The 13532-nt window shown below is 49.9% G+C and overlaps 1 protein-coding gene across 3 annotated transcripts in view; it reads left to right on the top strand.

The window, feature by feature from the left end:
* The first annotated feature begins 11941 nt into the window (after positions 1-11941).
* The window catches only part of Vav2 (vav guanine nucleotide exchange factor 2), a 176305-nt gene continuing 174714 nt past the window's right edge, over positions 11942-13532 (top strand). For all 3 annotated transcript variants that reach the window (XM_075985552.1, XM_075985550.1, XM_075985549.1), the window contains exon 1: positions 11942-12283. In XM_075985552.1, the coding sequence (XP_075841667.1) occupies positions 12080-12283 (204 nt within the window). In that variant the 5' untranslated portion in view covers positions 11942-12079. The remainder of the gene's footprint in view (positions 12284-13532) is intronic.

Below are 13532 nucleotides of genomic sequence, written 5' to 3'. Positions count from 1 at the left end.
AGGAGCATTTAGATTACCTGCCATCTCGGGTCCTAGTTATAGGAGTTTGATATGGCCTAGCCCAACAGATAATTCAGATCACCAGGATATTAATCATTTCCAGTTCCCGGCTTTCTGGGTGGAGGAACAGGTTTTATATCTTTCCCATAGGAAAGATAATCCTGAATGCTCAGCATACCTGGTTTCTCTGGAGATCCGAGGGCTCAAAAATCTACTGCTGTACTCCCAACAATAGAGCCCTCAGTATCTCCTGTCTCCCAAGTCACCTCTGGAACTCTGGAACACCCGCTCCTGAAATAGTCATTCATTTTCCCTGTTCTAATATTGCCCTTCCATTCAGCATCTGAAATACTGCAGATGCCACTCCGTCCTGGCACATAGATATGCCATGCCTCTGTTACAGGGAAAGTGGTAAAATTAGCTGTCTCCTTTCTAGAGCCCCAGACCCCCACCTACCTTCTTGCCTCTAGCTGAATGAAGGACCCTGGCCCCTAATAGGGCACTTAGGGTGGAGAACTATGGTTTGCCCAAGAACTTAGTGTGGTAGGGGAGCCCTTGTCATGGCCTAGCCCACCTATGCATGGCTCCAAGTTTAAGCTAGGGAGGCTAAACCTTAGGGGTTTTTTCAAGGGGTTTCATGTCTTAGGAGGCTACCTCTTTGGGCATGTTCTGTTCTGACTCTGTTTTGGTTTTGGTTTTTGCTTGGGTTTTTTTTTTTTTTTTTTTGGATTTTTCGAGACAGGGTTTCTCCGTAGCTTTTGGTTCCTGTCCTGGAACTAGCTCTTGTAGACCAGGCTGGCCTCGAACTCACAGAGATCCGCCTGTCTCTGCCTCCCGAGTGCTGGGATTAAAGGTGTGTGCCACCACCGCTGGCTGTTTTTTTTTTTTTTTTTTTTTTTTTTTTTTTTTTTTTTTTTTTAAGACAGAGACTATCTATATAGCACTGGCTGTCCTGAAACTCACTATGTAGACCAGGCTGGCTTTAAACACAAAGATCCGCCTGCTTCTCCCTCCCAAGTACTGATTAAAGAAAGCCATGAGTCACAGTGCCCAGCTTCAGTTCTTATTCTTATTATATGCTTTCTTGTATGTTTTGTTTCGAGACAGGGTTTCTCTGTAGCTTTGGAGCCTGTCCTGAAACTAGCCTTGAACTCACAGAGATCTGCCTGCCTCTGCCTCCTCAGTACTGGGATTAAAGGTGTGTGCCACCACAGCTTGGCTTCTTATTCTTATTATAAGGAGATCTGAGACAGCATTTCCCTGCCAGAGCTCTGCCCCTGTGCAGTATTGTAGAAGACTGCTTATTCATTTCCCAGTCGCCCAGAGCCAAATAGTCACACAGAAACTATATTATTAATTAATTGGCATTGCAAGTTTAGGCATATTCCTAACTATCCCTTAGATCTTTTTTTTAAAATTTATTATTATGTATATAGTGTTCTGGAGACCAAATCTCATTATAGATGTGTGTGAGCCATCATGTGGTTGCTGGGAATTGAACTCAGGACCTCCGGAACAGCAGTCAGTTCTCTTAACCTCTGAGCCATCTCTCCAGCCCTATCCCTTACATCTTAAAGTAACTCATTTCAGCATGGTGGTGGTGGCGGCACATGTCTTTAAGCCCAGCACTGGGGAGGCAGAGGCAGGCAAATCTATGTGTTTGAGTCCAACCTGGTCTACAAGAGCTAGTTCCAGGACAGGTAACAAAGCTACAGAAAAACCCTGTCTTGAAAAACTAAACAAAACAAAATAGCAACAAAATTTAACTCATTTCTATTAATCTGTGTATTAATAATTATTAATTAATGCCACGAGGCTGTGGCTTATTGGTAAGGTTCTAGTGTGTCTTTCTCCTTCAGCTGCTCGTGGCATCTCTTTGACTCTGCCTACTCTCTCTCTGTTCTGATTCCCAACTGGCTTTAGCTTTATTCTTCAACCAGTTTAAGCAACACATATACAGAAGGTTATCCCTCATCACTTCCCCTTTTCTTTCTAAATATAAAAAAGGTTTTAACTTTAACACAGTAAAATTAGATATAACAAAACAGTTATCAAGCAAGAATTATAGTTAGTCCATTTACATTTGGCAAATTAAGGAAAATACTCTATTATTTATTTTATCTCTGTGAGTATAAAGTTTTATGTCTAATTTTTCCTTTATAATTATAACTATCTTTCTTCAACTCCATCAAAAGACTCCAGAAGGATATAATATTTCCTAAGTAAACAGGAAGTGCATTGTAAGCAACTTTCAAAACTCTAGAATTGACAGAGACGTCTTGCTGCCTGGACAGTCACCCGAAGTTCTTTTGTAACATTGGGGCATCCATCTTCAGCCTACAGGCCCAGAGTATCTGGCAGACTTTTCCATGAAGCAGGAAATTTGAAGATATGTTCTGCCTTGAAATGCCAAGGTTCACCAGTTGCTTTCTTCTGTGTCCTCTGAATGTCTGGTGGTTTCTTCTGTGAAGCAGGAACCCTGAAGGGCTGTTTCATCTTTTGGAAAGTTTAGATGTCACTTTTCTGTGGGTCCTGCATGTCCAGTTTATACAGCATAACATCAAGCAGTCCAGGCAAGAGCAGTTTTTTGCCCAAATGACTAGCCTTGTCACATTGAAGGCAAATTCCGTAATGAGTTTCTTCAATGCCCTTGAACCTCTCTGAAGTAATTGGTGCTGTGCTGCCAAAGCAGACAAACATGCTTCATTGTTGAGAAAAATCTAACTTCTTAAAACATTTTAAATGTAGTATTCTGTAGTCTTTAAAGTGTTGAAGATTATCTAACTGAAATATATCTCTGTATATCTAGAAAACCTAACTAACGTGAGTACTAGTTTGACTATTATAAATGACTATTGATCTGTAATTTTTAATTATACATTACATTTTTAAATGAGCCGTCTAAAAATAATACTTTAAACAAGAGCAGAAATACACATATACAGTGTAGCAAATTGACCTGAAATTTGTATCAATAGACCAAAGTCCATACCAATGTAAAGTATTCATCTCTATATCATATTCCCCTTATAATCTTTTTGAGATTGATTGTGACCATTAATCACTTACAATAAACCCCTTTAAATGAAAATAAACATTTTAAACTGTCATTTTGGAAATTTGGGTGTTGTTCTCTCCAAACTGCTTCCTACTGTTTGTTGGGTGAGGTATTTTTAGGGGTTCACAGAGACCTTTTGGGGGGTCTTGTTCCATCAAGCCACATTAGCCTGGAAGGAATTCACAGGTTCTCATCTTCTGTGAAAACAAAAGCAGAACCTCTTTTTCAAACCAAACATATCGTTAGATGGTGTGGGAAGTCCTTCTGTCTATGTGTTGCTTTTATTGGTTAATGAATAAAGAAACTGCTTTGGACCTATAGCAAGGCAGAACTTAGCTAGGCAGGGAAAACTAAACTGAATGCTGGAAGAAAGAAGGCAGAGTCAGAGAGGAGTCATATAGCCCCGCCAGAGATAGGCACCGAAATTTTACCTGGTAAGCCACAGCCTTGTGGCAATACACAGATCAATGGAGATGGGTTAAATTAAGATGTAAGAGTCAGCCAATAAGAAGCTAGAGCTAATGGGCCAAGCAGTGATTTAATTAATACAGTTTCTGTGTGGTTATTTCAGGGCTGAGCAGCCAGAAACAAACAAGTGGTCTCCTCCAACTCTCAGACCCAAATTTTGAAGTCAAGATACCTTTATGTTGGTTTAATTTAGCAGCCCCCAGAATCAAATGTTTCTCTGCCATCAAGAAATTCAAAGAAAACACAATAATATACATAATTCAGACTCTCTGTGTATATTCCATCTTTACATGGCTTGTTTTTCTTTACTTTTTAAATCTATGACGGTTTGTATACTTTTATATTACTTTTACTGTCTCTTTAAAGACTTTGTTTTGGGCTAGAGAGATGGCTCAGAGGTTAAGAGCACTGGCTGCTCTTCCAGAGGTCTTGAGTTCAATTCCCAGCAACCACATGGTGGCTCACAACCATCTATGATGAAATCTGGTGTCCTCTTCTGGTGTGCAGGCATACACACCAGAATGCTGTATACATAATAAATAAATAAATCTTTAAAAAAGACTTTGTTTTATTTTTCATAACTGTTTATACTCTTTTCCTTCTCTCTCCCAAAGCTACGTACATTTTTAAACACACTGTATCTTGTTTAGAGGTCTTTTATGTCTGAATCCATCTTATTGTGTATCTGAAATCCTTTTCTGACAAGGAGCGCCTTTTTTTTTAATGCTAAGTGGGTATGCATAGGACCAACTCCACAGCCCTGCCTGTTTGCTCCATAGTCCAACATGGCAGAGGCATGTTCATCGTGTTTGTGAAGTACATCCCACATCACTGCAGTCAGACCTTTATGTTGTCCCAGACAGGAGCCAAGGAACTTATGCCAGCCCCAGTTGCCCCCTCCTGTAGAATCAACTGAGATGGTGGCCCTGTGAAATTCACTCATTAGTTGTCACCTTCTCATCCTGTGTCTCTCCAAGTCTTGTGTGTGTGTGGTGCAGTGAAGTCTTTTCTGGAAGCATAGGTGGATGGATGGAGGAATGAGTGGGTGTGTGAGTAGATGATTGGGAAGATGGGTGGGTGGACAGGTAGATAGATGGATAGGTAGGTGTCTTAGTCACGATTTCTCTTGCTGTGATAAAACACCATGACCAAAGTCAACTTGGGGGCGTGGAGGGTTTATTTTAGCTTATAACTTTGAGGTTACACTCCATCACTGAGGGAAGTCAGGGCAGGAACCTAGAGACAGAAAGTAAAGCAGAGGCCATGGAGGAATTCAGTTAGTAAGCTGAGCTACTTGCTTCTCATAGCTTGCTCAGCCTGTTTTCTTACACAATTCAGAACTACCTGCCCAGGGGTGGCCCTTTCTTGTTGTAGGCTGACCTTGCAGACATCAATTATTAGTCAAGAAAATGGCCCCGCAGGCTTGTGCACAGGCTAATCTGGAGGAGAAATTTTCTTGACTGAGGCTTCCTCTTCTCAGATGAGTCTAGCTTATGACAAGTCAACAAAACAAAAAGCAAAAGCCAAGCCAAACCTGGACAGTAGTTGTGTGAGAGGTGGGCAGGTAACGGATGTGTGGATGGGCAGGTGGATGGATGGGCAGGTGAATGGATGAGCAGGTGGATGTGTGGGTGGGCAAGTGGATGGGTGAACAGGTGGGTGGGTGAGCAGGTGGATGGGTGAGCAGATGGATGGGTGAGCAGGTGGGCAGGTGGATAGGTGAGCAGGTGGATGGGTGGGCAGGTGGATGGGTGGGCAGGTGAATGGGTGAGCAGGTAGATGGGTGAACAGGTAGATGGGTGAACAGGTGGATGGGTGAACAGGGGAATGGGTGAGCAGGTGGATGGGTGAGCATGTGGATGAGTGAACAGGTGGATGGGTGAACAGGTGGATGGGTGAGCAGGTGGATGGGTAGGTGAGTGAGTGGGTGGGTAGTGATGGATGAATGGGTGGGTGGTAGATATGGGTGGCTATGTGGATGCATAGTAGCTAGGTAGATATGTGTCTGGGTGGATGGGTGGATAAGCAGATAGGTGGATGCGTGAATGGGTAGGGTAGGTGGGTCAGCAGACTCATGCACTCACATCAGGCTTGGTGCTGTTCTGGGAGAACAGGGTATAGGTGGCTCCATAGCCAGGTGAATGTCACAGGGCCTCCATTTAAGGCACAAAGGAAAAGGTTCTGTCAGGCCTGATGGCTGTTGGGGCTTGAGGAGATACACATTTCCCAGACTCCAGTCAGCCCTCTGTTCAGTTTAATTAATTTAAAAATTGATACTAAATTCTATTTTTGGCAAACTTTTAAATGTATCTGAAACAGCTTGAGCAGGAAAATCTTTTTCAACTGTGAATTTTATGAAACCTAAATATATTTAGATCAAACGCTTCTGAGGGGAATGTAGGGTTCAGATGGAAATGGGCTGCATGTGTGAGGCATCCCCTACACTTTGAAGACAAGGAAAGGATGTAAAGGATCTCTTTAGTAAGTTTTAATGTTGATTAGATATCAAAATAACAATGTCTCAGACACGACCGATTAAACTGTGTCTCATTAAGGTTGATTCTGCTCACAATGAATTACTTACTGGTCAGCCATAGAACGTACTGAGTGAAGAACATGAGTTATGAAAACAAACTTCAGACATATTCAAGGTGAAAAAGCCAGACATGAAAGGCCATGAGTGGTGGGATTCCAATGATACAAAGTGTCCCTGATAGGTGTATCCAAAGCAGGTTAAAAAGTAGCTAGAGCCCAGGGTAGGTGGAGGTTGGGAGTTACAGTCAAGACATTCTCTTGCTTCAGGGTGGCGATGTATGTGTTATGTCCTATCAGGGAGGTGTTGGAACAGGTGTGTGTGGCACATTCTCTTAGCTGTGCTGACTTCAAGGAAGCCTGACTGGAGGAGAGGCGGAAGGGCCCAGGAGACAAGTCTCTGAGGCTGAAGGAGGATTTCAGGCTCTGGTGAGGGTGTGGCGAAGCACAGTCAGGCTTTCCCTGTGGGTAGCAGCTTCTTTTTACTAAGACCCAACACTCCTAGCAGTCAGTCTGTGGTCATCTGAGCCTGTCTGGGAATATGCTTAGTGCCTGCGGGGACTCCAACGTCCCCTGGTCCCCCCACCCACTGAGTCCATTATTCACATGCAGCCAAATGGAGCTTGGCTTTCTCTGGCCCGACCATCTCCATTTTTCTAGCATCCAAGTGGCTTGTGGCTCTGTGATGAAGGCTCTTGGAAAAGCAGAGTCCCCTCCCCCAGTGCTGCCTCTCAGTCTCATAAGGACAGCTGACCTATGTCCTGGACTCTGTACTCTCTGAAGGCTGTGCTCACCTGCCCTGAACACAGGGTCTTCCCAGATGCTGCTTCAGCCTCAAGACAGGCCTGGGCGGGGGTGGGGTTGAGGTGGGGGAGGGAAGGGACTGTCTTTATGTTTTGCATAGTCACTGGCAGGTGCCCAAGCTTTGGCTGTGTTACAGCAAGATTTCCGAGATCTAGTGTAGGGCTCAGTCTCTAGACTGTGGCATTTGGCTTAATTTTGAAGTTGAAGCAACTAACAGTAACAGTCTACATTTTGCCTTTTCAAAGGAAATGCAGAGGGCCCACACCCACCATCCAGCAAGGCGTGCTCCATGCTCCGTCGCCATGGCTGGCCAGATGGTCTTTTCCTACACCTATAATTTCCTGGGAAATTGTGACAGCTGAATTTGCCTGATGGAGCTCCAAATGGAATTTGCAAAATGTGTGTTCCTGTGGGTTGGAGCGAGAATAAATCGCTCACCCGGTCAAAACATTCATTTCCCTTTCTTTAGGAACAAAGCCGGTACTCAGTCAGTATTGTCTCGTTGGAGGGGTATGGGTGGGATGGGTGGATAGATGCAGGTATAGGTGGGTGGATAGAGTGGGGATGATAATGATGGACAGTTGGGAGGTTGGCTTCAGCCTTCTAAGAGTGATGGGCAGAGGAACATGGGAGGGCCGCGTGGAGGAAGGGAAGGGCTAAGTGGATTAAAGGGTGACTGGACAGAGGGCAGGGTAGATGAATTCAAGGACCAGTAAGGAGATGTAAAAAGAGGTTCAGGGGGGCTGGAGAGCTGGAGAGATGGCTCAATGGTTAAGAGTACTGACTGCTTTTCCAGAAGTTCTGAGTTCAATTCTCAGCAACCACATGATGACTCACCACCACCTGTAATGAGATCTGGCGCCCTCTTCTGGCCTGCAGGCATACATGCAGACAGAACACTGAATACATAATAAATAAATAATTAAAAAAAAAAGAGGTTCAGGGCTGGTGGGAAGCGAATGGAAGGCTGGGTGGTAGAGAAACAGGAGGCCAGTGCTGGTATTCCTTTGAATGAGAGACATGGTTGTCTTTGTTAGGGAGAGCCCTCTGATGTCCTTGTAAGGAAGAGCCCCCCGGGACAGGGTTTCTCCAATCTTGGCTCTTCTGGAACTTGCTTTGTAAACTAGGCTGGCCTCAAACTCCCAAGTGCTGGATTAAAGGCATGTGCATGCCATCACCTTCCAGCTGAAGGTAGTCTTTCTGATGAAAATATAGAGACCATGCAATATGTCTGGGTGTTGGGGAAGCAGGGACTGATAATCAAAATGGCCGGTCTGGCTGTGGGGGTCCTCAGTTTTTCTTTTTTTTCTTTTTTCTTTTCAAGACGCAGTTTCTCAGTAGCTATGAAGCTAGTCCTGGAACTTGCTCTGTAGATCAATCTGGCCTCAAACTCACAGAGATCTGCCTGCCTCTGCCTCCTGAGTGCTGGGATTAAAGGTGTGTGCATCATTGCCCGGCTCGGTCCTCAGTTTTTTGAATGTTCTAATGTCTGTAGAAGCTTCCACAGAGGGAGCTGCCATACAGAGCACTGGATGCTTAGAGGTACTTGTAGTCTGGATGAACACCAGCCCTGAGACTGCCCAGTGAGCGTCTGCCCAGTGGCGGGGGCACCCTCTGCAGAAGCCTGGGAGGGCAGAGACAGATCGAGTTCCATAATTTCTCTTGTGTTGACACCTCTATGCCTTAAGGTCAGCCTAGAAAGTAAATGCAAACAGCTCTGTTGGGAGCACTGGAGAAAACAGACTCCATGTTGAGATCCTGGTTCAAATCCCTCCTCTGTTAGTCAGAACCTTGGTCACGTCCCTCTCTGATGGAAGAATTCTAGGCAGAGAAACGGCAAGTGCAAAGAACTAGGAGGGGCACAAAATCCACAGCCAGGGAAGGAAGCTGTGCCAAAGGGGGTTTGCTTGGGGGAGAATCTGTCATTTTTTTTCCTTTTTTCATTTCCTTTAAGACAGTGGTTCCCAACCTCCCTAATGCTACTACTCTTTAATACAGTTCCTCATGTTGTGCTGACTCCAGCCATAAAATTATTTTTGTTGCCACTACATAACTAATTTTGCTGTTATGAATTGTAATGTAAATATCTGTGTTTTCTCATAGTTTTAGAAGACTCTTGTAAAAGGGTCATTTGACCTCCCCCAAAGGGGTCATGACCCAAGGTTGAGAACCACTTCTTTAAGGGCTGGCATTGGAGCCTAGGGCCTCATGCATGCCAAACGGTGTTCTTTCAAAGATCCGCACGTCTGAGTAGGAACTGAGTTCCACAAATGACTTTGAGGTGGCAGAGTGTCAGGGTTGCATCTAGATTCAGCTAGATCTTTGCTGACTATGAAGAGCAGACTGAAGGGCAAGGCAGAAGCAGGCTGTTGAAGAACTCAAGGGAGGAACCTGAACTCTGGTGGCGGCAGAGCTAGGCGTGCTCAGAATCTGAATGTGGGTTCTTGAACTTGCAGGCAGGTAGGATGTGCAGAAATTCACACCAGAATCCATCAGAGATGCTGCTGCCGTTGACCAGCCAATGTCTGGGAGTACAAGAGATGCTCTGTTCCCTTGTGATTTAGAAGGGACTCTGGGCCCAGGCTCTGTTGATCCTTGCCTTAGCTTCCTGCACCTGTGCCTTCCTGTCAGCCCCCAGCCTCCAAAAGCATACTTTTCAGGGACGGTCAACTTCCAGAAGCTTTGCTGCACCCTTCTAGGCGCCTCTCTGCAACCTCTTGCATGGTCAGTCCATGGCCCTCCTTCTACATCCTGGGTATGTGGCTAGGGTTGGCAGCCCCTCAGGGTTTCATCTGTTCAGATCACCTCAGAACTGGTCACTGGAATTCAGCAGAAGTGGCTTTCACAGAGCTCATCTCCAAAGTGGGGGAGGTACTCTTGTTTCCGGGACATGTTCAGAGGAGGGTCCTGGCAAACAGTCCTGGGGCTGGGAGAGTGGGTGAGGTAGAACACGGAGGTACATTATCCCCTTTATCAGCACTCTGCAAGTTGTTTTGAGCCCATGCAGTCTGACCTACACAGCACAACAGACATCTGGAACACTTTCCACCCAGCTTTCCGTCATTGATCCCTTCTCTTATTTCCCTGTAGAGCTTCCCAAGGTCTCTATCAAATACACAGGACAAGTGAACACCCCCAATATCCAGACAAGGAATTGGGTACCATAGAGACACACGATTGGTGCAGAACCACTTGTGCCAGGAGGCCTAGATCTCTTTACTTGCAAGACTGACAGGCTAAGGCTCTGCACTACAGCGCCTCAAAGGCAGCCCGCTTTCCGGGAGCCTATGGACGGTCAGCTGCTACTGCTCTTAAGACCACCAGGGGGCAGCAGATGAACGTATGACTGACTGTCAGAGTAGTCTGTCCCAGACCTAGTCTGGTCATGGTGAGTTTCCTGATGAGGCGGGAAGGTTGAGGTCAGGGAGGGTAAAGATCTCTTTCCTGTAAAGGAGCTCCCTGGGACTAGGCATGAAGGGACCAGGATTAGCGAGGTGTTCTGCGTTCATCCCCCACCCCCGCATGTGTTGAAGGGTACTGAATGACTTTTAGGGAGATGCTGGAGGGTCTGCCTGTGGCCCTGTGCTTTGGATGATTTAATCCTCTCCCTACCTCCCTGCAGCAGGTCCTTTCTCTGAGGCTATCAGAGATGAAGTGGTACCTAGGCAGGAGCTAGCCAGTTATTCAACCTGACTCTGGCGCCTCTCTTGACCCCTAGTATGAGGTTTCAAGCTTCCTCTTTAGGTGGGGAAGGGATGAACTGACTTCTTGCAGAGGCCATTCCAGGGATGACGCTCCTGGATGCAGGTGACAGGCTTGGTGTGTGCATCGAGGTGGGATCTGCCATCCTGCCCTGGGCTAGGTAAACTGAGGGAGACGCAGCGACCGACATAACGATGACCAGCCCACAGAAGATCAAATAAGGAGGCTCTGGTGAGCTGGCCACTCCCCTTTCTCCCAGCTCCCTTCCAGGACACCAGTTTCCGAGAAGGCTTGGCTTTGTGGTGTTCCCTTTACCAAAAACTCACGGGTCCTGATAGATGAGTCCGCAGCAAAGTAATTCCAATTGCAAAATCAGTTATTGATGCTTTGAAGTCTCTCCCACTGTCACGATGTCCTCAGGACACCATACTGTCGATCCTACCAGCACCTCTTACCAGGGAATCTAGGGAGGGGGTGCTCGTGACCGCAAGTGAAGGATTTTTTTTTCCTCTTTCCCTCATCGGGAGAGGGGATGTCCTGCGGATCCTGACAAGGACATTAGACTGGAAGCGTACTCTGGAAGACTTGAGCTCATTAACCAGATTGATGGGGCTATAGGGGCGTGATTGTGTAGCCCAGCTGGATGAGCGGTCCCTGGTCTGTCTTTGCAGAGGTCCATGCAAGGGCGGCGCGCTACAGGGGTCACCTTTTAGTCTCTAACGAGGTACAGAAACCTCATCACTCTGCAGGAGAGACTGCCGGCCTGGGTCCACGTGCACCTAACGGAAAGTCGCCAGTCCAGAGCCTGCGCTACAGCCCCGCCCTCCCCAACTTTCGCTGGCGGCCCCGGGACAGGAAGTGGGAGGGCGGGTTGGAGGCGGTGCTTGGGTCGCGTGGGAGGTGCCGGCGAGGATGCCAGTTCCGCCCCCGGCCCCGCCCGGCCGTGGCCGCGCCCCCTGCATCCCTAGCGCCTGGGAGCTGCTGAGCCTCAGAGTCCCAGCGCCCCGCGAGGATCGCAGAGCCCGCGGGCCGGGCGAACAAAGCGACGGCGGCGCCGGCAGCCCAGGCGCCGGACGCACGGAGCGAGCGACCCGCTGCGCCTTTGTCTCGGGCGGGGCAGGAGCGGTGGCCGGTGCGGGGCACCCCGAGCACAGAATGCGGCGCCCAGAGGGGCGGATGGAGGAGCGCTGCTGCAGCAGGAGGCGTGGAGCTCGGACCGGAGCCCAAGCGGACTTGTGTGTGTGAAGGGGGTACCCGGCGCGCTGCCCCGCGAACGCCTGGTGGCCGCACGTGGGCGGGAGCGACTGCCCGCTAGTAGCCCGAGGAGGAGGAAGAGGAGGGCCGCGCGGCCGCGCAGCGGGGACCCGGGGCGGCCTGCGCGAAGCCCCGCCCCGGCCGCCTAGCCCCGCGCGGGCGGGCGGGATGCCCCGCGGTCACCGCACTTTAGCCAGAGCGCTGCCCTGAGAGAGCTGGTCCAGCGGCCGCGGCGGCGAGCGCACGGGCGCCGCAGGCGCCATGGAGCAGTGGCGGCAATGCGGCCGCTGGCTCATCGACTGCAAGGTCCTGCCGCCCAACCACCGTGTCGTGTGGCCCTCGGCGGTGGTCTTCGACCTGGCGCAGGCGCTGCGCGACGGCGTCCTGCTGTGCCAGCTGCTGCACAACCTCTCCCCCGGCTCCATCGATCTGAAGGACATCAATTTCCGGCCGCAGATGTCCCAGGTGAGGGTCCGGGCGTGTGAGCTGCGGGGCAAACTGACTGGAGCGCCGAGATGGCGGCCGCGGGAGGCCCTGGCGCCCTGGTCCGAGCGACTGGTTCAAGGGGCAGTGCAGAGGGAGGCTCGTCCCTGTCTCCACTTCCCGCTCAAGCGAGCGGCGAAGGCGCGAAGTTGGCCAAAGTCCCCCAAGCCTAGGGCACGCCACTACCGCCGCGGGGACCGTTAGTGTGCGCCGGCTCCCGGGTCTGCTCTGCCTCGTGGAGAACGACTCCAGTCTCGGCGTGGCGCCCAGCACTGCAGTCTCGCTCTCAGGCCCGGGTCCTCGAGTGTCCCATTCGAACCCGGTGCATGCCACGCTGGGGCCGCGTCCTCGGGCTGCGCGCCTAGCGGCCGGAGCCAATGGAGGATGAGCTGGAGCGGTGGCTGCGCTGGCCCAGGGCGCGGCGAAGGGGCCGGGCCGGGCGGGGTGCGCGGGCCGAAGGGAGCGGGAGGGCCGGGCGCCGCCCCCTCTCTGGCCTGCGCCTCCTCCGGGACCCCAGCCCGGAGCGAACTGCCTCGGGGCCTTCCTGGAGGGCCTCTGGGAGGGAGTCCCCTTCGTCTCCTCACCGCCCCCCACTTCGGCCGTCGCTCTAGTGTGGCCTTTGTGGAGGCCGAGACACGCGTGTGGCCGCAGGGCAGGGCAGGTCAGGAACACGTCCACTCCGCTGACTGGAGCTGCTTTTCTTGGCTCCTTGAAAGGAACTTGGCCCAGAGTTAAGGAGATTCGAGGCATGTGGCCTGCCTTCCGGGGGTCCCGGATCCCCCGCCCGATCGCTCTTTAAAGGGATCCTGGCAGGCGGACGGAAGAGCAAGACAGCTCTGGTTCAGCCAGTGCTGTCCAGGTGCGACCCGCCCACTTCGCAACTCCAAGTGGACGCCGGGTATTCTCTACCCGGACTTCGGGAACCGCGGTGTCTGGGGGCGGGGTGGGAGTCTGTGAGAGTCACTGATCCCAATATTCTGGCGGGTTCCACCCCTCCCCCCTAAAGCCTCTGCCCTTTGGCTGTGCCTGCCTTTCCAAAGAGATGGGGCCAGCTATTTCCCGTTTGACAAAGGAGAGCCCCAGAAGGGAAAGAGAGGGGGTGGTTCTTCTACTATTAGTAATACCCCAGCAGCCGAGAGAGCCAGGGACGGTTGCAGCTAGAGTCCCGAAAGGTCAGCGTGACAGTGTGCCCAAATGGCACGCTCCAAGGGTGAGAGGTCTTTAAGAGATC

This window comes from Microtus pennsylvanicus, chromosome 9 (assembly GCF_037038515.1).
Source record: "Microtus pennsylvanicus isolate mMicPen1 chromosome 9, mMicPen1.hap1, whole genome shotgun sequence".
NCBI classification, from domain to species: domain Eukaryota; kingdom Metazoa; phylum Chordata; class Mammalia; order Rodentia; family Cricetidae; genus Microtus; species Microtus pennsylvanicus.
The sequence above is the reverse complement of the archived record's forward strand: the minus strand, read 5'-3'. Positions and strand labels throughout refer to the sequence as shown.